Source organism: Coccomyxa subellipsoidea (assembly GCF_000258705.1).
Source record: "Coccomyxa subellipsoidea C-169, whole genome shotgun sequence".
Taxonomy (NCBI): Eukaryota; Viridiplantae; Chlorophyta; class Trebouxiophyceae; family Coccomyxaceae; genus Coccomyxa; species Coccomyxa subellipsoidea.
The window spans coordinates 2,049,823-2,069,405 of record NW_005178038.1 but is presented as its reverse complement, the minus strand read 5'-3'; the positions used below and the strand labels follow the sequence as shown (position 1 = coordinate 2,069,405).

Here is a 19,583-nt window from a genome sequence, read left to right as displayed (position 1 = left end):
GCTTTCCACGATGGAAATTCCATCACCTCTTTTTTGTGTACTTTTGCATGCTTCCAGCAATTATTTATTATGCACTGCCCAACCTTGAATTGGCACCTTGGAGATGCCCTCTACATTCCCCGGTCTTCTTCCACTTAAATCAGCATACCTCACCTGTGTAAAAGAGCTTGTATGGTTATCGAGCTGGTGAACGCGACCGAGATCATTTGGAAGTGATCAAAACAACTGCAGAAAGCTATTTTTCGCATGGTGCCGCCTGCTAGTCTCGAGCTTTTCGAGGCCGTGATCGGGGCGTCCATTTGATTGAAATATTCTTGAAGGGAGAAGATTTGAGCAGGTTGAGCTCTGAAATTTAGCAGAAACTGAGATTTTGAGATTCAGCACAATTCGATCTGGACATGGTCAGTGGGGACGTAAGAGCAAGCCCTTATTGCAAGGGAGTTTGGTTCGTGAACGATCAAGAATGGATGGTGAGACTCATACGATTTGAAAATGTTACTCCGTCATGCTGTGAACGAGCTATGATGTACTCTTTAAGGAGGACCTCAAGAAAATTTTTGGCAATTTTCATCCTGCGTCGAACGCGATAAATTCTGCTCGAAAACTGTTGAGATCCCCTATACATAATCCTAGATACTAATGCATGCATCTGAAACTTTCTCAGGTCTGTCATCTCTTCCAGAGTGCTGAATAGGGGGCAAAGAACTCTGCGTTGATGAACTCAAGCAAGGCTTGGGTTCAGTGCTGCCACTGGATCATAGGAAATAAGTGTTTTTTTATCTACAGGTTGGGGAGCGATACCAGCTGATCAAGCTGCTGGGCCATGGGTCCTTCTCCAGTGTCTGTCTGGCCACTGACACCTTCACAGCCGAAAAGGTCAGCCTTGTATCACAACATCCCCCAAAATCCATTCACACCGTAGCGTCAACCGATTATGTCAAGCACAGGAGAGCGATGCTGGCAGCTGTCCCATCCTGACATCCATGAAGTTGCTCTCCTGGTGTGATGTTGTTGTTGCAGCAATTGTGCTCCTCAGCATTGCTGCAAGTTCTGGTGTGGTGTTGCTGACATCATGCCGGGTGTCCAGGTGGCCCTCAAGCGCATTCCGGATGTGCTCAGCAGCCCAGATCAGGCCAAGAGGGTGCTGCGCGAAGTGTGCATCCTGCGCAGACTGCACCACCCCTTCCTCATTAACCTGCGAGATGCCTTCACGCGGCCGTCTTCTTGCGGTGCGCACCAGCTCAGACATCTGCGCTTGCAACTTGTGTGTAAAGTTGCTATGGAATACTCTTGGATATCGGGTTGGATTTTGTGTAGTGCTGAGAGGCTGAGGCTGGTGCTACAGGCCCTCAAACGCTCATCAATGGCAGGTTGCAGCCGGCCTCCTTGGATGTCTACATTGCCATGGAATTTGGCTCTGATGGGGACCTTTTCAACCTCAGGTGCGTGCCCCGAAGTTGTGCAGGGACCATTGCCAGCCTGTCCATTGCTGGAAGATGCAAAGAAGCTAATGCTGAAAGAGCCAAGAAGCTGGTGGGATATGCAAAATGGTTCAATCGCTTGAGAAAGCTATCAACAACATGCGCAGAGATGACACATGTCCGCTGTGCGCAGGGGACAGATGACAGAGGAGGAGGTTTGCCTCATCATGTGGCAGCTGCTGCATGCCTTAAAGTTTCTGCACTCCAACAATGTCTGGCACCGGTGAGCCACATGCTGAGGGCGCTACTCTGCGCGAACTCCTTGCTGTATGGCGTCAATTTATTTTTCTTTCCAGAAAAGCAGTGGTAGATTCTGCATGACGTCCTCATCCATTGCTGGCTTTTGCAGGGATATCAAGTCCTCGAATATCATGCTCACACGAGCAAAGGGACATCGCATTGTGAAGGTAAAATCAATGCACTCTTCACTCTTCACTCTTTCTTCTCTGCCTCGTTAATGCTATCAACTCATCCATGTCTAAAAAAGTACTCATCAAGACCATGTGCATGTGCCAGGTGGCGGACTTTGGATCTGCGCGCTCAGCAATCAGTGAAGGTTATCACTGGGCGGAGCAAGACCCACCTACCTCCCTGAACCCTTTCATCAGGCAGAGGCCTCAGGTACAAGTCTACCTTTCTGAGTGCCATGCCTCCTGCATGCCAGTCTGTTCCATCTGAAACATCGAGGAGTGAAGCTTGTGAAGCATTTAAGCTCCTGCCAGCGGGCATGAGAGAAGAAGGGCAAAGGTGTGATGCTTGTCTGATGCAGGATTGGACGGGGCCCATGCAGCCTGTGCTGATGCACTCAGACTCCCTGGCCAACCTGCCAGGGAATGAGCAGAATGTGCATCCAAAGGACCTGCACGTGCAACTGGGTGCGCCTTCATCCGGCTCACTGACTTCTTTGCTGTTCGGTGCCAGTACCCTTGCAGCATTGTTGCCCAGTCACAGGCTGCAACAATGGATGCACAGCAGCAAGATCTTCGATGAGATGTGCTGATGCAGATGTGCTGATGCATAAGCGGTGTCTGGCAGGTTCCAGCCCAAGATCTCCCACACGGGGCCGCGGCTGCGGCGTGGGCTTTTCATCGCCGCTGACACGCATGGTGGCTACCCCCTGCTACAGAGCCCCTGAGGTGTGGCATTTTGATCTTCTGCACTGCACTCTTTGATGTATCCTCTAGGCTGCATGTGTACGGCGCCGTGTGTGCCAATGCTCTGCCATGGTCCGAATGCCTCTTAAGATTACAATGGGTACTGGGCCGTTGTCATGGAGTGCACGGTGCTCACAGGATTATCGCGTCAAGAGAGACGCTGAGGGGTTACAGATCATTTCACGGCAGTGCTGAGGTGCAGTACAAGATCCCCTGGGTTGCCTGTAGGTACGCTAGCATAGACATGGCTACGTGCACTCCAAATATCTCTCCAGGTGCACTGATATGTACCAGAGTGACAACGGTTGCAAGCAAGGCAGCTCAAGCAAGGCAGCAAAATTACCATACTCATACCCAGAGGGGCTCTGTACAAAAAAATAGAAGCGCGCTTCTGTGAGTTCCTCTTGGCAGTTGGGTGCACCAGGAGTCCTTCCTTTGCATTAAGGGGAGACTGCCTTGGAGAATTATATTCATCCTTGAGTCATGCCACAGCCAAGGGTGCATATATCAGGGCAAGGGCTGCACTGTGTCCTTGCATATTCATTCGCAGATCCAGTGCTCTTGATTCCTGCTGCTGCTGTTTGCCGCAGGTGGTGATGTCTCGCGGTGGGTACACCGCGGCCATCGATATGTGGTCGCTGGGCTGCATTTTTGGGGAGCTCCTGCAGCGGGTGGCGCGCGTGGGCTCTGCCACGACACCACACCTGCAGGTGGCGCCGCTGTTCGCAGTGCATGGCGGCATCCCCAAAACACCCTCTGCCGGGTAAATCACCATCCCTCACATCCTTTGCTGCATCACCAAGAGTTTGTCTCCGCAGAAACCTTCTTTTGATATGGTCTTTGCTGAAGGAAAGAATGCTCACCTGAGCTAACCTGCATGACAACTCCAAAAAATTGTCATTCCGCCACAAGCATGCCATTTTGGCGAGCCTAGAATGGAGGTGGTCGTGTGGTGTGCAGTCAAAATGCACGGTGCGCGATGATCATGTGCTGAGTGATCTGGGTTATCGGATGCGCAGGGATCGCTTTGTGGCGGGCCCATCAAACTCAGTTACGCGCAAGGAACTGGGCGCGCTGTTTGATGTGATTGGGACGCCCTCGTGGGCGGATGTGGACCGGGTGCAGTCAGCATCGTGGCGGAATTACCTGCAGAAGCTTCCCGGCCGCGCACCCACCCTCTTCCGCCGTCTCGGCTTTGCCGGTGTGCACTCTACCTACCCCTCATGAGGTCCTCAGCCTGGCCGTGACCATTGCAACATCGTCATTGACTGACTAAAGCTCAGTCATGATATCCCCCTATGTGAGCTGGGTGGGCGCAGCCTGTTAATCTTTGGGAGGGCAGGGGAGGAATTTCATCTGCACAACGTGTTTGATCTTCCAAAAATGTTCTTGTCAGTCCAAAGACACTTAGCAGCGGCTATATAGCTTAGCATGACTAGAGCGTGACTGCTTAGAGGGCTGCTGACGTGTCAGGGGAGCCTGCGGTGCACCTGCTGGAGCGCATGCTGGCATTCGACCCCGACCGCCGCCTCAGCGCAGAGGAGGCGCTCACCCACGAATACTTCACCTCCCTTGAGAACTCCGCCATCGACGAACTCGGTACATCCCTCACTTCCCCAAGCGTCGCCGTGCTGAAATCATACTGTGATGGCAGCTCTTCTTACCCACACAGGTCAATAGCTTGGGGAATATATAATGGTCAATCTTGCCTTGATGCACCATCTCTCTTACAGGGCGAGGCAGCAGATGCAAAGCAGCTGTAGCTCAGCAGCAAAGACACTTCCACTCTTTTCTTGACATTCTCTTTTTTTGCTTGCGCGCCCGCAGATGGCTCCATATTCGCCGTCAGCCTGGAGGAGAGCATGGACCGGATGGATGCTGACGGCTTGGCAGAGGAACGCAGCAAGCGCTCCCGGGCCGCGGCGGCCGGCGCGGCCGTCTCGGACCTGCGCTCGGCCGTCGACGCTGCTATGGAAATGCAACAGACCGCGAAGAAGGCTCGCTCGGCGTCCGGCAGCCTCTCAAGTTCCCTAGCCGCGATGGATCTTGACCGAGGTGCCGCAGCCGTGCAGCCGCGCTATTTTACTCTGTTCTGATTTTCTCTATGCTGTTCAATGTTGTTGTTATTGCTTCTGTGGGTGCCCGACGATGCATCCCATCCCTCCTGGCAGAGGACTCTGTCGAGAGGCTGCAAGCATGGCAGTGCGAAGCTCAAATGACAGAGCTTCGAGAACATCCACCATGAGACACCTGCGATTGCCTCCGCATGCTTGCCCGTCCGGCCGTTGGCACCAAAATGGAGCCAATCGAGATACAATCCTCTTGAGAAACGGTGTCTCATCCTGCACAGACCAGTGGCGCCGTGCATGTGAGACAAAGGTTGTCGGTGCGGTGTGCAGGGGAGTCGCCGCGCGTGCGCAGCCTCCGGAACGCGTCGCCGCTGCTGAGACGCCATTACTACGAGGAGGCAGACCCCGACCGCGCGCTGGCGATGCTCGAAGAAGAGATGTCGGCCGCCGTGCCGCACAACGACGGCGCATCGGACGCCTCCAGCCGCCATTCTGCCGGCCTCGATACCCTGCGCACCCTGCTGGAGCGCGAGTGCGAGGCGCAGGTGGCCGTCTGTGTCCTGCTTCTGCAAAAGTGGTATTTAGATGGGCACCGTGTAGGGGCTCACATTTCAGTTCATCGGCAGCGCAAGGGGCGTCGATTGTTTCATTTGGGCACCACACCGCTATGCAGCGGAAGTTAAGCTGCTCAGCATCCAGGGCAGGGCACATGACGTGCAGTATCTGTCACATGTCACGTTCTTCCAGCTGCTCTTGCTGTGCTACGTGCGCCGTGCTTTGCGCCCGGCTGGCCGTAGCGCAAGTGCAGAATGTGGTCACGGCCTTTCAGCCATGAGTCTATCCGGCTATGAAGCTGCTCAGGCTTTAGAAAGCGGCGCTGCAGCCGTGTTGGCATCAGGACTTCTCTGTCATGTGTCACAGTGTCAGTAAAGTTTAGTGACCAGCGACACTTTGTCCCGTATGCAGGCGTTGGCGGGCGCAGCTCAGGTGCAGGCGCTGAAGCAGCAACGGATGCGCATGGCCGCGGATGCCAGCGCCAGTGATGCACCGGCAGACGACGGCGACAATGTACTCATCCACTGGGTCCGCAGCGCTTCCGACATGCGCCTTAAGGTGTGTGGGCAGATGCTCCCAATCGCCTATTCTATTTGCCACCCAGCCCAGTGCTCATCCATGTGGAGAAAGCGATGCATGTTTTTGGAGACGAGGGATATCCTGCAGCGGATGCCTGGCCTTTCGCACAAGTTCAAGAGTGCCCCAGTAGAGGTCATATCAGCCCTCAGGCCTCCCGTTCTTATTGTGGCACCTTCACAGTGCTGCACCGAGAGCACAACCCTCAATCCTTCCTGGCGGTAGTAGGAGCCATTGTAGACTCATTCCTCGGGGTGCATGAGCACAAAAATACCAGGCCTGACCTGCATTCTGATCATGAACAATCCATGGCTGTGCAGGAGGACATACACGCAAAGCTGCAGACGGGGGAAGACTACGGCGCAGAGCGGCTGGCGTTTGTGGCAGACACGTGGATGGGGCGATTAGATCCTGCCGAACACCTCAACCCCGGCCGCCATGGGGAGTGGACGACTGCCTCTGGGCAGGGACCCCCCGCTGGCCCCACCTGGGGGGTCACCTCCATTCCCCCCGGCGTAGATGCCAACGACCCACAAGTGCGCAACATCATGCGCCAGCAGCAGCTGCGCTGACATTTGCTGCTTGCACGCGCCTGTGTCTGGGCGCTCGCATGCAGTATGTCTGGACTTTGGAAGTCCAGACATACCTTGACATAGACAAGGTATCTACCAACGGGGCTGTCTTGGTTGGGGCAGCCTTGCCTGGCTGGCGGTCAGCATCCATCAGATCAAAGCTGTGACCAATGAGATGCTGCGCCTGATCTGACGTGGTCCCAAGTGAAGAGTTTGTGAAGCAGTTTGACGGCAAAATTAATCTGCTGGATGGTCCTGCATCAAGGTAGATGCAGCTATTACGCACGACTTCATCGATGCTGCAAGATGATGCCTTGTTTGTGTAAACGAATACGTAACAGAGGAATCAAATTCTTGTGTACAGTGTACATTACGCAGAGGTGTGCCCTTTCTTGACTACATGAAGTACGCAGACTGTGCTTCCAGTGGTGCAGCAAGGTGATGGCGTCTTTTGGGCCATCTTTGCAGAGCAGCATTCCGGCTTAATATTATTGTCCATGAATCACTCGAAGTCCATATGGTCCACATGCACATCGAGATGCAAAAATGTAGTTGCATGCATGTCGGTGCTACAAGCAAATATGCGGTTGCGCTGTAGCTCGAGTCTCGACCAGTAAGGAAAGATTTTTCATTAATTTCTCAGAGCTCAGAGCTCCGGGTACTACCGGAGCTAGCTTAGTAAGTCTCTGCCTTCCGCTACAGCCTGGCGACCTTTGCCCACGCTTCGCCTTTGCTTTGAGCACGTTCAAACTCGTGCAATAGTGATACCACATCGTGGACTTCACCTCCTATCTCCTAAAAACTAGATTAGGGGAAATCCAATTTTACAAATGCTTTGGCTGGAAGCTGAAGGAAGCTTCTGCCGCCAGTGGGGAAGCCGCCCCCGGAGTCCCCCCGCTTGGGAGGAGGGAGGTCCATTTCTTGCCTCATCAACCTCGGACTCAGACAAGAAAGAAGCTCGCACTAAGCCACGCAAAAACCGCTTCATAACATTGGCAAAAATGGCTACCAAGAAACTTGCGAGATCTTATGCTGACGCGTTGAAGGGCGGTGCTATGGGCAGTGCTACCCAACAGGAAGGGTCTGGAGCAAACGATGGTTAGGACGCTGTAGGTCCTGTACGAAAGGATGTGGCACAAACTGAGGTAATCTTATACCTGAAATTTAACAATGTGCTATTTTGCAGGCATCAATATGTTGTTGAGGATGGAGTGACGCCACCTGCTCTGATCAGCTCACGACGACAAGCCTGCTCCGTTGCTCAATATGTCTACGGGCATGTATTGTTGCTCTGTAGGATCTGGGAGCGGAGGGCAGGGTTGGCGGTCACATATCTTCGAACGCTTGGAGTAAGCGATCTCACTTGATGACGTCAGAAGCAAGCTTGGTGACCAACATGTCTCCATTCATGAACGTTTGCTCCAGAGACTAAAGAAATTATGTGTCCGTGCCACAGTGACTCCAATTTCATCTCGAACGGTGCCCCAACCTGAAACCGCCACAAGTTCCCTGGACAAGGTATGATGCACTGTTGAGTCTTTCTGATGGATATGAATGTTCCACTGCACAAGGACGTTGCAAGTGCGTCCACGCCATGTAAGGGTGAGATTAGGGGAACGGCAGGAGAGAGGAATCCACAGCATTGACGATCACATGCATGAAGCCCACTGCTTTACAACCTTCACCTGCCTGTTGTGTAGCCGCAGCTGGCGCGAATCAGGTAGTCCAGTTGTGATCTGACGCTATGAAAGGGATGAACGTTGGATCAAGAGCTCCTGCATCGTTTGCCTGCAGGTTGCGGACCCGTTGACTGCCGTTAGAGCGCTAAAGAAGGGCAGTCTCAAGGCTACACTGGCAGCTGAGGAGGGGCGCCTGATCAGGGTATTTGGATTATAATGCTCTTGCTGTGCAATCCCTGGAACTCCATACTTTTGTTACATCCATGACACAGGAGAGCGACACACATCCTGCAAACTTCAACACAATGTCATCAAGGAAGCTTCTTTGGGGTGCAGGAGAATGTCGGGGGGAGGCAGATTGCATACATGCCCGAGGACATGGCATATGTGAATACCCTGAGCATCAAAGAATGCGAAGAACTCATCCGCGCGAACGAGAATAAAATGAAGGAGCGCAGGCAAGCAAGGCAGAAGGTAGGAGCCAGTGACCACAGCTGCCAACAGGCTTTGGAAGCCTGCAAACTTACAGACTCTTCTGTTGCTCCACCTAGCTGAATGCTTCTCCGATGTTTGATCGTCAAGTGGCTGTGAGCAGATGCTGCGACCGCTGGCGCGCATGCCAGCCAGCAGGAAGGGGAATGAAGGAGTGGTTGCATCAGCGGAGGAGAAAGTGATCACGGTACATGCAGATGACTTTGGCAAATGAAAGAAAGAATTTTTTGCTTGTTAACATTGCCTTGACACTCAGCTCAATTGCTCTGTCATGTGTCAGTTGTGGTGTGCAGGAAGTGGTGAATGGGAAAGAATGCTCATACACGTTGCAAGACATGGAGTATGTCAACAGCTTGACAATTGAGGAGTGCGAAGCCTTGATAGAGAAGAACAAGCAGAAGCTGAAAAGGCGCGAAGACCTGAAACTGAGGGTGCGCACCAGTACTCACAGCTGCCTGCTAGCCATAAATGCAGTAGTGTACTCTCTTGTAGGCCTTCTTTGTTGTATGGCACTCCAGACCGCCGAAACCTCTTGACTCTGAGCTGCTGTCTGCAGACGCTCCGTGGAATGCCAATGATGCTGGCTCGCATGAGGGCTGACACAGGAGGAGATCAGTGACATGGGAGCAGTGCCCTGCGTGAAGAATAGCAAGTCTGCACAGTAGCAATCCCATTGCCTAACGCGCTTAGACTTAAAGGAGCATCAGCAATCTGAATTCCTCCCACTACATGATACACAAAGATCACATGCTGTGCTCCAAATGGATTGGAGTGCATGGCGGCGCTGTCAATAGAAGCATTATTTTATTTGGCGTGGAATGGTATCCTCCAGCTGAGCAGATTCAAGTTTTGCAGTTTGAGTAGGAAACGCCGTCATATTCCAATCTGGATATCAGGAACAAAGGCTTGAGGTTTGCTGTCAAGCTTGCTTAGTGGCTTTACAACAATTGAACTAAGAAGGGAATCCCAGAACCGTACGCTTGTATAGGGCTGAGCATCTTAAGACACAGGGATACTGCTCGATTGCAGGAGAATATGACCAATTGTAAGGATTGGCCATATGTAACAATGCCGAATACTGAGATTGGCATGATGCACAGCATGCTTGACAAAGATGGCTAGAAAATACGCTTGTAATCGCTCTTTTATCTCTGCCTTCCGCTACAGCGCTGGCAACCTTCGCCCACGCTCTGCTTTTGCTTTGAGCACGTTCAAACTCGTGCAATAGTGTACCACATCCTGGACTTTACCTCCTATCTCCTAAAACTTAGAAATAGGGGAGTCCAATTTTACAAATGCTTTGGCTGGAAGCTGAAGGAAGCTTCTGACTCCAGTGGGGAAGCCGCCCCCGGAGTCCCCCCCCTCGGGAGGAGGGAGGTCCAATTTCTTGCCTCATCAACCTCGGACTCAGACAAGAAAGAAGCTCGCACTAAGCCACGCAAAAACCGCTTCATAACATTGGCAAAAATGGCTACCAAGAAACTTGCGCGATCATTTGCTGACGTGGTGAAGGGCGGTGCTGTGAGCAGTACTGACCAACAGGAAGGGTCTTGTGCAACCAAATATCCGGACGCTGTAGGTCCTGTACGGAAGGATGTGGCACAAACTGAGGTAATCTTATACCTGAATTTCAACAATGTGCTACTTTGCAGGCATCAATATGATATTGACGATGAAGTGACGCCACCTGCTCTGATCAGCTCACGACGACAAGCCTGCTCCGTTGCTCAAAATGTCTACGGGCATGTGTTGTTGCTCTGTAGGATCTGGGAGCGGAGGGCAGGGTTGGCGGTCACATATCTTCGAACGCTTGGAGTAAGCGATCTCACTTGATGACGTCAGAAGCAAGCTTGGTGACCAACATGTCTCTATTCATGAACGTTTGCTCCAGAGACTAAAGCAAATAACGTGTCCGTGCCACAGTGACTCCAATTTCATCTCGGATGGTGCCTCAACCTGAATCCGCCGCAAGTACCCTGGACAACGTACGATGCACTATTGAGCTTCATCATGTTGTGTACCAAACTGTCTGCTTTGCATATGAACAATTGAGGATGGAAACGATTTGCAATATCTGGCTTGAGCTTGAAGGTACATTGTGCTGTGGCAATACTAAAGTAGTTGGAAAGTCTGATCGTGCTGTGCTGGAACAGCCGGAGTCTGGTTCCTCGGACAAGCAATCCTCCACTTCAAGCCCCAGTGCAGCTACACCACAGAGCAAAATCAGAGTCCCAGCAATCAAGGCAAGTAGTCTTGCTTTACTGCACACCTGCATATGGTTTAGCACATGGCCCTGGTTGAAAATTTCTTTTGGTGGTCAGCGCAGATGGTGAACCAGTTGCTAGGTGAGCACGCGTGCAGCAAAGACAAAGAGACAGACACACAGGAACAGCCACAAACACTGACGGTGAGTTGACCAGAGTGCGTGGCACGAGCTTTCCTGTTCTCTGACAGGGTCTGGAGGCTCAGCGTTTGCACTGAGAATACTGAAGCGTGAGTGTCCAGAGTTTTTGTGCTGAACAGATGACAGTGGACGGGGTGGAGTATACCTTCTACGAGGAAGACTGGAACATTGCTAAAGAGATGGATGAAGAACAATGTTTACAGTTTCTGGAGGAATATGACAGGGAAATGATGCTGCGCGATGAACTGCACCTGAAGGTGAGCGGCACTTGACCATAGCTGCCTCCTTGCACCATGAGTACACAGTCGTTGTTGGCACTGTCTACATCCCTGGTCCCTTGCAATTGTCCTTCCATGCCATTGTGCCTTGAGAATTAGATGTGCGTCTGCAGATGATATCTGCCCTGTCGAGGTGGGGTGTATAAGCCTCCTGTAGGGACATGCCCGCTCAAGGAGGGCGTACCAAGGAAGTCCAAAGCAAAGCACGACAAAACAGAAGCAATTGGATTGCAAGCGCAAGTGTCTCCTCACATGCATGTAATTGTCCCAAAGCCATCTGGTGTCGCAGGGATTTTCTGCTGATTGATTGCCTTGCAGAAGCTCCAGCATTAGTAATTGGCTGATCCTGCTGGCACAATGATCCTCCCGCCTCAAGCTGCATGTGATATATACGTACTTTGTGTATATATACATTGTCTGGTGTATAGAATCATCAGCAGGTACTCTGACATGTAATAGCGCATCTCAAAAGGTCCTGGGAGTTCATCCTGGTTGTTTGCAACACCAAACAGCCACAACATGCATTCTCCTACAAAGATTCGTCATATTTGAACGCAGACTCCTGGTAGCTGCAGACTGTTCTACGTGCCACTCGATTTTCTTTGGGGGTGCTACCATCCTGTGCATGTGTCAATTCAAAATTTCTGTTCCGCTCTTCCCCACCTTCAGCGCATTATTCTAGACATCAAATTGTGCATGCATGGGCGCGAGCCTATCTTGTGCAAGAGCTAGACTGCCTTTGGTCCCTTGTTTGAAGGCACCAATATCAAATATATCATCTAAACCGTGTTCATTTCCGTTTTCATCCTCTCAGACACAGTTGTGCGGATGACTCACTGCCGCTAGTGGCACCAACATATAGAATCTCTGAGCTGAAATCAAGATTTCTTTGGGAATATTATGGTGCGCTTGCTGGTCTGGACTAGACTTGGAGCCTCTGACGCATTTCAGGTGCCCCAATTGCCATTGGCATTGTTGAGACTTTGAAAGCCCAGGTGCCGCTGGCCGCTGCCGCAAGAGATATGTGTCCAGTATGTTTGTTGCAGCTGTTGGGGGGCCCATAGGACATCCACGTCTAGGCCAGTGCACTGCTACCTCCGCAAATGGCGCAGGGATCCCGGACCATGTCCTCTGGGTGCGTCTGCACATGACCACAGCCTGTCAATGGCATGCTGCTCTCAGCACAAAGCTGGCAGGGAATCTTGACAGCAGCAAGCAGTACTCAATGGCGTCTCCAATCAGCTAGTCAACCAAGAGAGCCACATTATGGACAAGAATTGTGTGTTGAAGTTGCAGGCCTGCCCTCACCTTCTCTCAAGCAAGCAGGGATATGGCGCCGTGTGCCGTGCCTGACAGAGATGCCGAGGCCGACTTTGCGTGTTTGGGCAGATATAAGGGTGAGAAGTAGCTCCATTGCCCACCCTGCATTGCAATCCCTGCTCTTGGCGCCTTGCTCATTGTTTCTTGGTAGCATCAGCAAGACGCCAAAGCTATGAGAACTGGGAGGAGGAGGCAGCGCACTTGAAGCCGCCGCGGCTGGTGACCTCCTTGTAGAGGTTGTAGAGGTCGAGGCGGCTTCCATTGAGGATGGCGTCCGGGGAGGTCTCGGGCGTCACTTTCTTGCCGTTGCGCTCGCAGTGGAAGGCGCACAGGTCCTCCATGAACTGCGCCTCGCTGCACTCCCACATGCGCGGCCGCTTCGACACCCACACCGGCACCGCCGCCGGGCCCCCTTGGCCAGCCATGGGCCCATCCTTCCTATTCTCCTCACCTGAACCCCTACATTAAGAAGCTTCTGAGCCCTTACTTTTCTGGCAGTCATGGTCTCAGCAGCCTTACTGGCAATCATTGGAGGCTGGTCTGAGCGGAATTTGCACAGGCAGCTTCTAGCAGTATTGATGTTCTGAGTGTAGCAGGCAGTCGTGCCTGTAGTGGAGGGGCGTTCCGGTATTGCTCTTGGACGTCGCAACGACGTCCAGATCTTGCATAAGGCAAATTCAAATGCCATGCGATTGAACTCTGATCGTGTTGTTCGGGATTTTTCGCTGCTACAAATCTGACCTGGTCGTATTGACGATCGGTTCACGAAGCATTTATGTATGCCTTTCAGCAGTCCTTTTCGGTGCCGTTCATTGGGACTGATCGCGCAGAAGAAGCCAAGGCAGCTTCAGGATCCCTGTCAGAGGCAGACGTGGGGATGGCGTCCGCGAATTCCTGGACTGCACGTCAGCCAAGCCAGGTACAGTATGGTCTGCCCTCGTGATACCTTACCAATTCGCTCGTTGAAGTATAAAGGAACCAAAAGAATCAAGAAAATAAGAATTGTCTCCAAGTGAGGCGTTTTGATGCCAAGCTAAGAATCCTCCCCAAACGGGAGTGTTGATCAGCCCTGCCAGGCAAGCTACTAGCCTAGTAGTACTAGGCTTTGAGGCTTCCTAAATGGTGGGAAATGCCAAGGATGCTCCTCAAAAGCAGACTCAGAGGTGCCTGCTACGATGAGCCAGTCTGGATTAAAAGCAGCCTGACACCCTCCCTTCAGCTTCTGTGGGGTCATGGGCCTTTTCCATAGTGGTGGCCTCTCAAGCAGCTGGATAGTAGACCACCTTGAGGACTGGCGTTAGCATTCTGTATCATCAAATCATTCGGAACGCCTGGGATGCATGCAGGGACCCGTCAAGATCACTGCGATAGTCCTCGGAAAATGTCATCCAGGAGGGTCAGCAATGCTGGACGGGAGGCTGATCCCCACGGGTAGTGATTTGGCGGACCCTGTCATCGGTGAGAGCTCCTATGAGAGCCCATAAGTCCCAGATATTGCCACAAAGGGTCCATGTGCAGGCCTAGTCCCGCCCATGCATGCTCCCCTATGCAAGAGCAATGCTCCACAGTGTTTGGCAACGCCAGACTTTATATCCTTGCATGGCATGTCTGCACTGCAGGTGGAAAGATCGACTGTTACCTTGAGACCAGTGCCGGACGTACTCTGATTGGCAGCGGCGCCAACCAGCTGTTGAAGGACATGCCAAGGAGCATCAGCTCGTTTTCGGTCCCTATCACGATTCCACTCGATGTTTCACCTGGCGTCCCGGTGAAGCCCTGCTAATTCATCCTTCATCACCCTCAATATGCTATGTCTAGGAAGCTGTCCTGCCTTACAGCTGATGCAGTGCTCTGCTTCCTTTGTGTTTGCCCATAGTGCCTTGGAGGGCATCTTCCAATATAGAGGCATACCTGGGTGCCAATCCATTATGTAATACAGAGCGCTTCAGTAATGCCTGGTGTTTGCACGGGTGCAGCGCCTCAATGTTGTCTTCAGTGGCAATGATGAGTACCTTACAGCGAGTGTCGGAGTGGCGTCTGGGCCAGAGATGAAAGTGGTAATTCTCTTCCAGGAGGTTCCTTATGAGACATGCATGGAAGTAAATCTGCAGATGGTAAATGTTTGCAAATTCTGACCTTGCATGAATGTTTGTGCAACTATTTGCAAACATGGTCCAGCAAGCCCTGCAGGTCATTTACATGCTTGCCCAACTGACACGGGTGTTGTCTCAATTCAGGTGATGCCTTCAACAAAGGAGGGAACCAGCTCTTACAGGGCAGCCACGGCTGCAGCAAAGCCAGGCGGCACCCCTGGCGACCTACAGCTGGTATGTCGCAGACGATTGCCGATGAGACTGGAGTGGAATGCTCGCTTTGCTCAAGTACAGAGGCTTGGTCACCCGGCAAGATGAAGGAAGACAGGTTGCCATAACAGAGGTTGTTTGGGTCCAAAGAAGGATCTGGGAGAAAAGGCAGGCCTGTCAAATCCTGGAATGACCTGGACTCTGGAAATTGGATCCATAGGATTGACATGCCATTGGTGGAGAAAGTGCCAAGACAGGGAAGGTTGGAGACATATCTTCGAGACATTGCTGCAAGGCACCTGACCTTGAGGGCTTCAACACGGTTGTAAAATTGCCAATGCATTGGGCGTGACCTTGCAGGGGGGGCTGTTGATGCTGCCACAGAATGTAAAATCACTTGCAAAAGGATTTGCAGCGGACGTTCCATGCCGAGATCTTTTCGAGGGGTCACTCCCTCCACCGAATGAATCACATGACTTTGGATGCTGACTTAGTGCACTCACCCTCTTGATTCAGGGGCTGCTTTCGAGTGCGGAGGACAGCGGCGGCTCGCTGCAGCAGCATGCTGAAACTGGTCTCCAAGGAGGCCTATTCCAAGTGCGAGGATCTCAAGCGCTGACATTTGGCGGAGGAACAGCAGTAAGTTCTTGATTGAGGCTATATGCCACAGAACTCTGGAAGTCCCTTCATTGTTGTAGCGAACATTATGTGTTGTGATTTCCCAGCTTGCCCCTTTAAAGCAAGGAGTCCCAGATGATCATTGCTTCATCATGAGCGATAAGGGGCTGTTGCAATTCAGGAGCTTAATTATGGAGAAGACGGTGTTCCTGCGGCAGAAGCAATAGATATACAGGGTGATGACGTGCTGGTGAGTGAGCGACAGTTGTTGAGTGCTATGGCCCTGATATTGCAGCCAATGCCGGTGGAGGCAGTCAAATATTTGCACAAATACCTGCAGGGATGCTTATAAGCGTGCAGCAAAATGCACTGCTGGGACCTTTGCATAAGGCAGTTTCCTCGCAACCTTGGAAATAGCAGCGTATCCATCAGGCCGCTACAAGGTGGCTTTGGAAGCAAGCTCTGTTCATTCAGCCGGATGATGTCATTTTTTCAGGTCGTGCTCGCTGGAGAGAAGAATGCGACGGCGCTCCACGTGAGGCAGCACTTTGCCGCTTGAGGCTGCCGGGAGATTACCAATGGATTCTGCCTGGAAGTCTGCCAGCAATCAAATAATGTTGAACTCTTGGTCAGGCACTTGAGCCAATTCCACTAAAACTGCGCCCAAATAGTCCAGCGCCCTCCAGTGGCTCTGTTGGAGAACGTTTGTTCGAACGGGATATCCCTCAGCTTTGGATTGGTCCTGTAACTCTGAGGCAATTGCCACGTTGATTGCCTCACACCAGGAAGAAAACTGTAGCGCTGAGGCGCAGTAAGCGCAATATTTCATCTTATTTGAAGTTTGCTCTCTGTTTGTTCAAGTGATGGAGCCTTGACAGGCATCGAGACTCGAGTGAAAGCGACTACCCTGATTTGTCAGGGGGTGGGGTGATGGGTCTAGCTGTCCGGCCAACTTTTGGGGTGAATAATTTCTCCCTAGGGGATGAATTGTGGCAAAATCTCGCTCAAATTTTGAAGTTAAAATATTGAATTTTAAGGGTGGCCCGCCACCTTGCCACCACAGTAAACATTCAATGCCAGCTTGCTAACCCTAAGGCCTTGAGCAGTCTGTAAAGCATTGGGCAGAATTGGGTAGCTGTGGGCAGGGTGCAGCATGCCTGGGCAGTCTGGGCAGCCCTGCGCAGCTCAACAGGTGAGTAGACAAATGCACGTGATCTGGCACGTGCCCTTTAAGAGCCTAGAAAGGCAACATGGGGGATGATGTTTGGTTGTGTCGAGGTGGCCTCCCTCTAACTCTGGGGTCGATATTCCCCGAATATCAATTTCTGCCCCACCTTGCTTGGCAGTGCTTTCATGCATGCCTGTTCTGACAGCAGGGTCAGGGAGTAAAAGGCGCGCCACCAGGGTTTGACAACCCTGCAGGGTCCCTGAAGGGATTGGCCTATCCGGTCAGAGTTAGGGGCAAGGTTTCAGGGCGGCCCCGGGAAATTTTGAGATTTGGGAAAGTGACGTCAGGGCGTTGCCCTGATGCCAATTTGCCATGATCTCAGGGCAGCCCTGTTTTTTTTGTGGTGTGCAAGGCCTACTTACGGGTTGCTCCAAACAACTCAGGCGTGTCGCACGCATGTTTCGATACAGAACAGATCAAGATTGCGGCTGTATGGTGCCAAAGCTGGGCTTGCTCTCATGGTAGACGAGTCAGATGCCATTTTAAAAAGCATTTCCGTTGTTGTGAAGGATTTTGATCTCGACTCGGGGCTGCCTCGACATATTTGCGGAATCGGCGAGAATATAGGCTCCGCCCCTGCCTGTTCGAGCTTTGGTTCAGGGTCACCCTATGTTTTCGGTGACCCCGTGTCAAACCCTGCGCGCCACCATGCGAGCTAGTGGGTCCGCGGGGGAGGGTGTGCAAGCAGTGGTGGCTGCCACCCTGGGCACATGAGCTCCGGCAGCAGCTACTTCGTGACAAGGAGGTAAGCAATCATTTTCCGGGCGTCTCATGGATAGCTGCCACAAAGAGAATGCCTATTCGAATGCTGGCATGGGCTGCACTTGTAGCACGCGCACATGCATGGTGCTTGTTATTGCGTGGGCTGGCTGGGGGCGAAGGTTGCACAGTTGGCAAGTCGCGGAGTTGGTTTGGAAGCCTCCCTCAACGGGAGGGGTTTGACAGCCCTCAGGGAATTCTAGGTGATCTGCTTTTATGTTCAGGGCTTGCAACTGGATCATTGTGCCCTGAGAAAAGCAACTCGGGCGTCAGGCCAAAGCTCATTTGACGCAAAAATATCAAGGGAAACCTGTTGGTGTCTCGTCAAAGATCATGTGCATCTAGATCTTAGGGATGCCCTAAACTTCTATTCAGTACTATGGCACGCAAACGGGGGCAAATTAGGCCTAGGGGCTGCCCTGAACTAGGACCCTTGTCAAAGCCTACTTGACGTCATAGTTTGAGCTGGTCACTCAAGACTTGTGTGGTTTGCATGCAGGCTTTTGCTGGAACCTGTGAAATGGCCGCTGCCATCACAGTAGACGACCCTTGCCAGATCTTGCTCAAGGGCAGCTTCAATGGACGGGCAACCAACATGACACTCTTTAGGAGGCAGTGAGTTGGTGCAGGGACTTCGGCCAACTTTACCTTGCTGAAGGACTTGGCCGCACGCTTACCGCAAGTCTTAGGAGGCAGCACCTTCCTCAACAACTATGATAGCATTCCTAAAGCGAAATGGTATGACGTACCGTTTCGCTTGACGATTGCTATCATATAGTTGTCGAGGAAGGTGGTGACTCCTCTGACTTGCGGGAAGCGTGCGGCCCAATCCTTTAGCAAGGTGTAGTTGGCCGAAGTCTCTGCACCAGCCCACTGCCTCCTAAAGAGTGTCATGTTGGTTGCTCGTCCATTGAAGCTGCCCTTGAGCAATATTTGGCACGGGTCGTCTATTGTGATGGCAGCGGCCATTTCAAAGATTCCAACGAAGGCCTGCATGCAAACCACAGAAGTCCTGAGTGACCAGCTCCAACTACGACGTCAAGCAGGGTTTGACAGGGGTCCTAGTTTAGGTCAGCCCCTAGGCCTAATTTGCCCCCGTTTGCGTGCCAAGATCACGCCTAAGTAAACAGGTCAGAGGCCCTCAGCCTTTCTGAAATCGCCAACATCAGAAATCCAATCTTTGTGTCACTTTCAAGGAAATGCAATACTTTAGGGATGCGCTTGCTGTGTTCACCGTGTGATGCACATGCACGCTAGAGCCAAAGAGGTTAAGCAGTGCTTTGGAAGAAACATAGCAATGCTTGTGAAGTTCATGAAGAGGACATTGGTGTCTGCTTGAGAATGGTGTGCTCTGTCTGCTGTTTGCATTTGGGTTTGTGGACCACCGAGTCCCCGAAGAAGAATTGCATGCATTGCTGTTGCAGGGAACACCAGCATGCCTGAATCCGCATGAGACGCGCGAGCTTGAGATCATGGGGAGAGGAGACCTGGGCTGGCCACGACCGCAGAACGGTGGCAGCTGCAAGAAAGGACTATCACAACAGCGTCGCCATGTGTGCTTTACCTTGTAGCATAGGGTTAGGGTTTATTCAAATGAAGTGGTGTGCAACAACACAGAGACAGCCGGCGTAAGCGTATGCAGAGTGACATAGTACCCGAGTTTAAGAGCACTAGACAGACTGCTTTTGTGATGAAAAGGCAAGACTGACCTGATATGCATATGCTATCATCATAGGATCATCACAGGATGGAACAAGACCACCGTATGGACTAGCAGCCATGCACCACAGTTTTTGCTGTAATTGCATAGCTACCTCAGTCTTGACCAGTCGCCCTGAGAGGTTTGAGTACACACAGAGCAACAATGCTAGACTTCATTGATGAGACATCTGCTGAGATGATATCGTGCAAAGAGGACAATCCCTTACGCTTAGCTGCATGCGGCTTAGACACAAAGAAAAAGCTGATTAGTTCTAAGACCCCAGGAGAAGTCCAGCCGGCTGGCGCTCTATGCTACAATGCCAATTTTGAAAGAAAGCACTTCACTCAAAAACCTCAACGCACTCTGAAGAATTGAAGCACATTATCTCTCAAA

At 51.9% G+C, this 19,583-nt stretch overlaps 4 protein-coding genes across 4 annotated transcripts; 3 read left to right on the top strand and 1 right to left on the bottom strand.

Moving 5' to 3' along the window:
- Positions 1–783: 783 nt before the first annotated feature.
- Positions 784–4,398, top strand: COCSUDRAFT_14112 (kinase-like protein; the record flags this gene model as incomplete). The annotated part of the gene is made up of 8 exons (XM_005649279.1): positions 784–876; positions 1,088–1,266; positions 1,615–1,704; positions 1,831–1,888; positions 2,504–2,617; positions 3,226–3,345; positions 3,698–3,838; positions 4,114–4,398. Coding segments are annotated over 8 exons (1,080 nt in total), but the record flags the coding sequence as incomplete, so codon positions are not given.
- A 1,396-nt stretch (positions 4,399–5,794) lies between these two features.
- On the top strand, positions 5,795–6,755 carry COCSUDRAFT_32818 (hypothetical protein). Its single transcript, XM_005649278.1, is given in 3 exon segments — positions 5,795–5,817; positions 6,156–6,226; positions 6,242–6,755. 3 exon segments carry the CDS (start codon positions 5,806–5,808, stop codon positions 6,405–6,407), a joined length of 249 nt encoding a protein of 82 aa, XP_005649335.1. The 5' UTR covers positions 5,795–5,805; the 3' UTR covers positions 6,408–6,755.
- Positions 6,756–12,335: 5,580 nt separating this feature from the next.
- Positions 12,336–13,005, bottom strand: COCSUDRAFT_62200 (hypothetical protein; the record flags this gene model as incomplete). Its single annotated transcript, XM_005649277.1, has 2 exons — positions 12,336–12,401; positions 12,805–13,005. 2 exons carry the CDS (start codon positions 13,003–13,005, stop codon positions 12,336–12,338), a joined length of 267 nt encoding a protein of 88 aa, XP_005649334.1.
- Positions 13,006–13,355: 350 nt separating this feature from the next.
- Positions 13,356–16,060, top strand: COCSUDRAFT_62199 (hypothetical protein; the record flags this gene model as incomplete). The annotated part of the gene is made up of 8 exons (XM_005649276.1): positions 13,356–13,499; positions 13,927–14,038; positions 14,200–14,306; positions 14,557–14,637; positions 14,818–14,907; positions 15,400–15,480; positions 15,683–15,751; positions 15,998–16,060. 8 exons carry the CDS (start codon positions 13,356–13,358, stop codon positions 16,058–16,060), a joined length of 747 nt encoding a protein of 248 aa, XP_005649333.1.
- Positions 16,061–19,583: the final 3,523 nt, after the last annotated feature.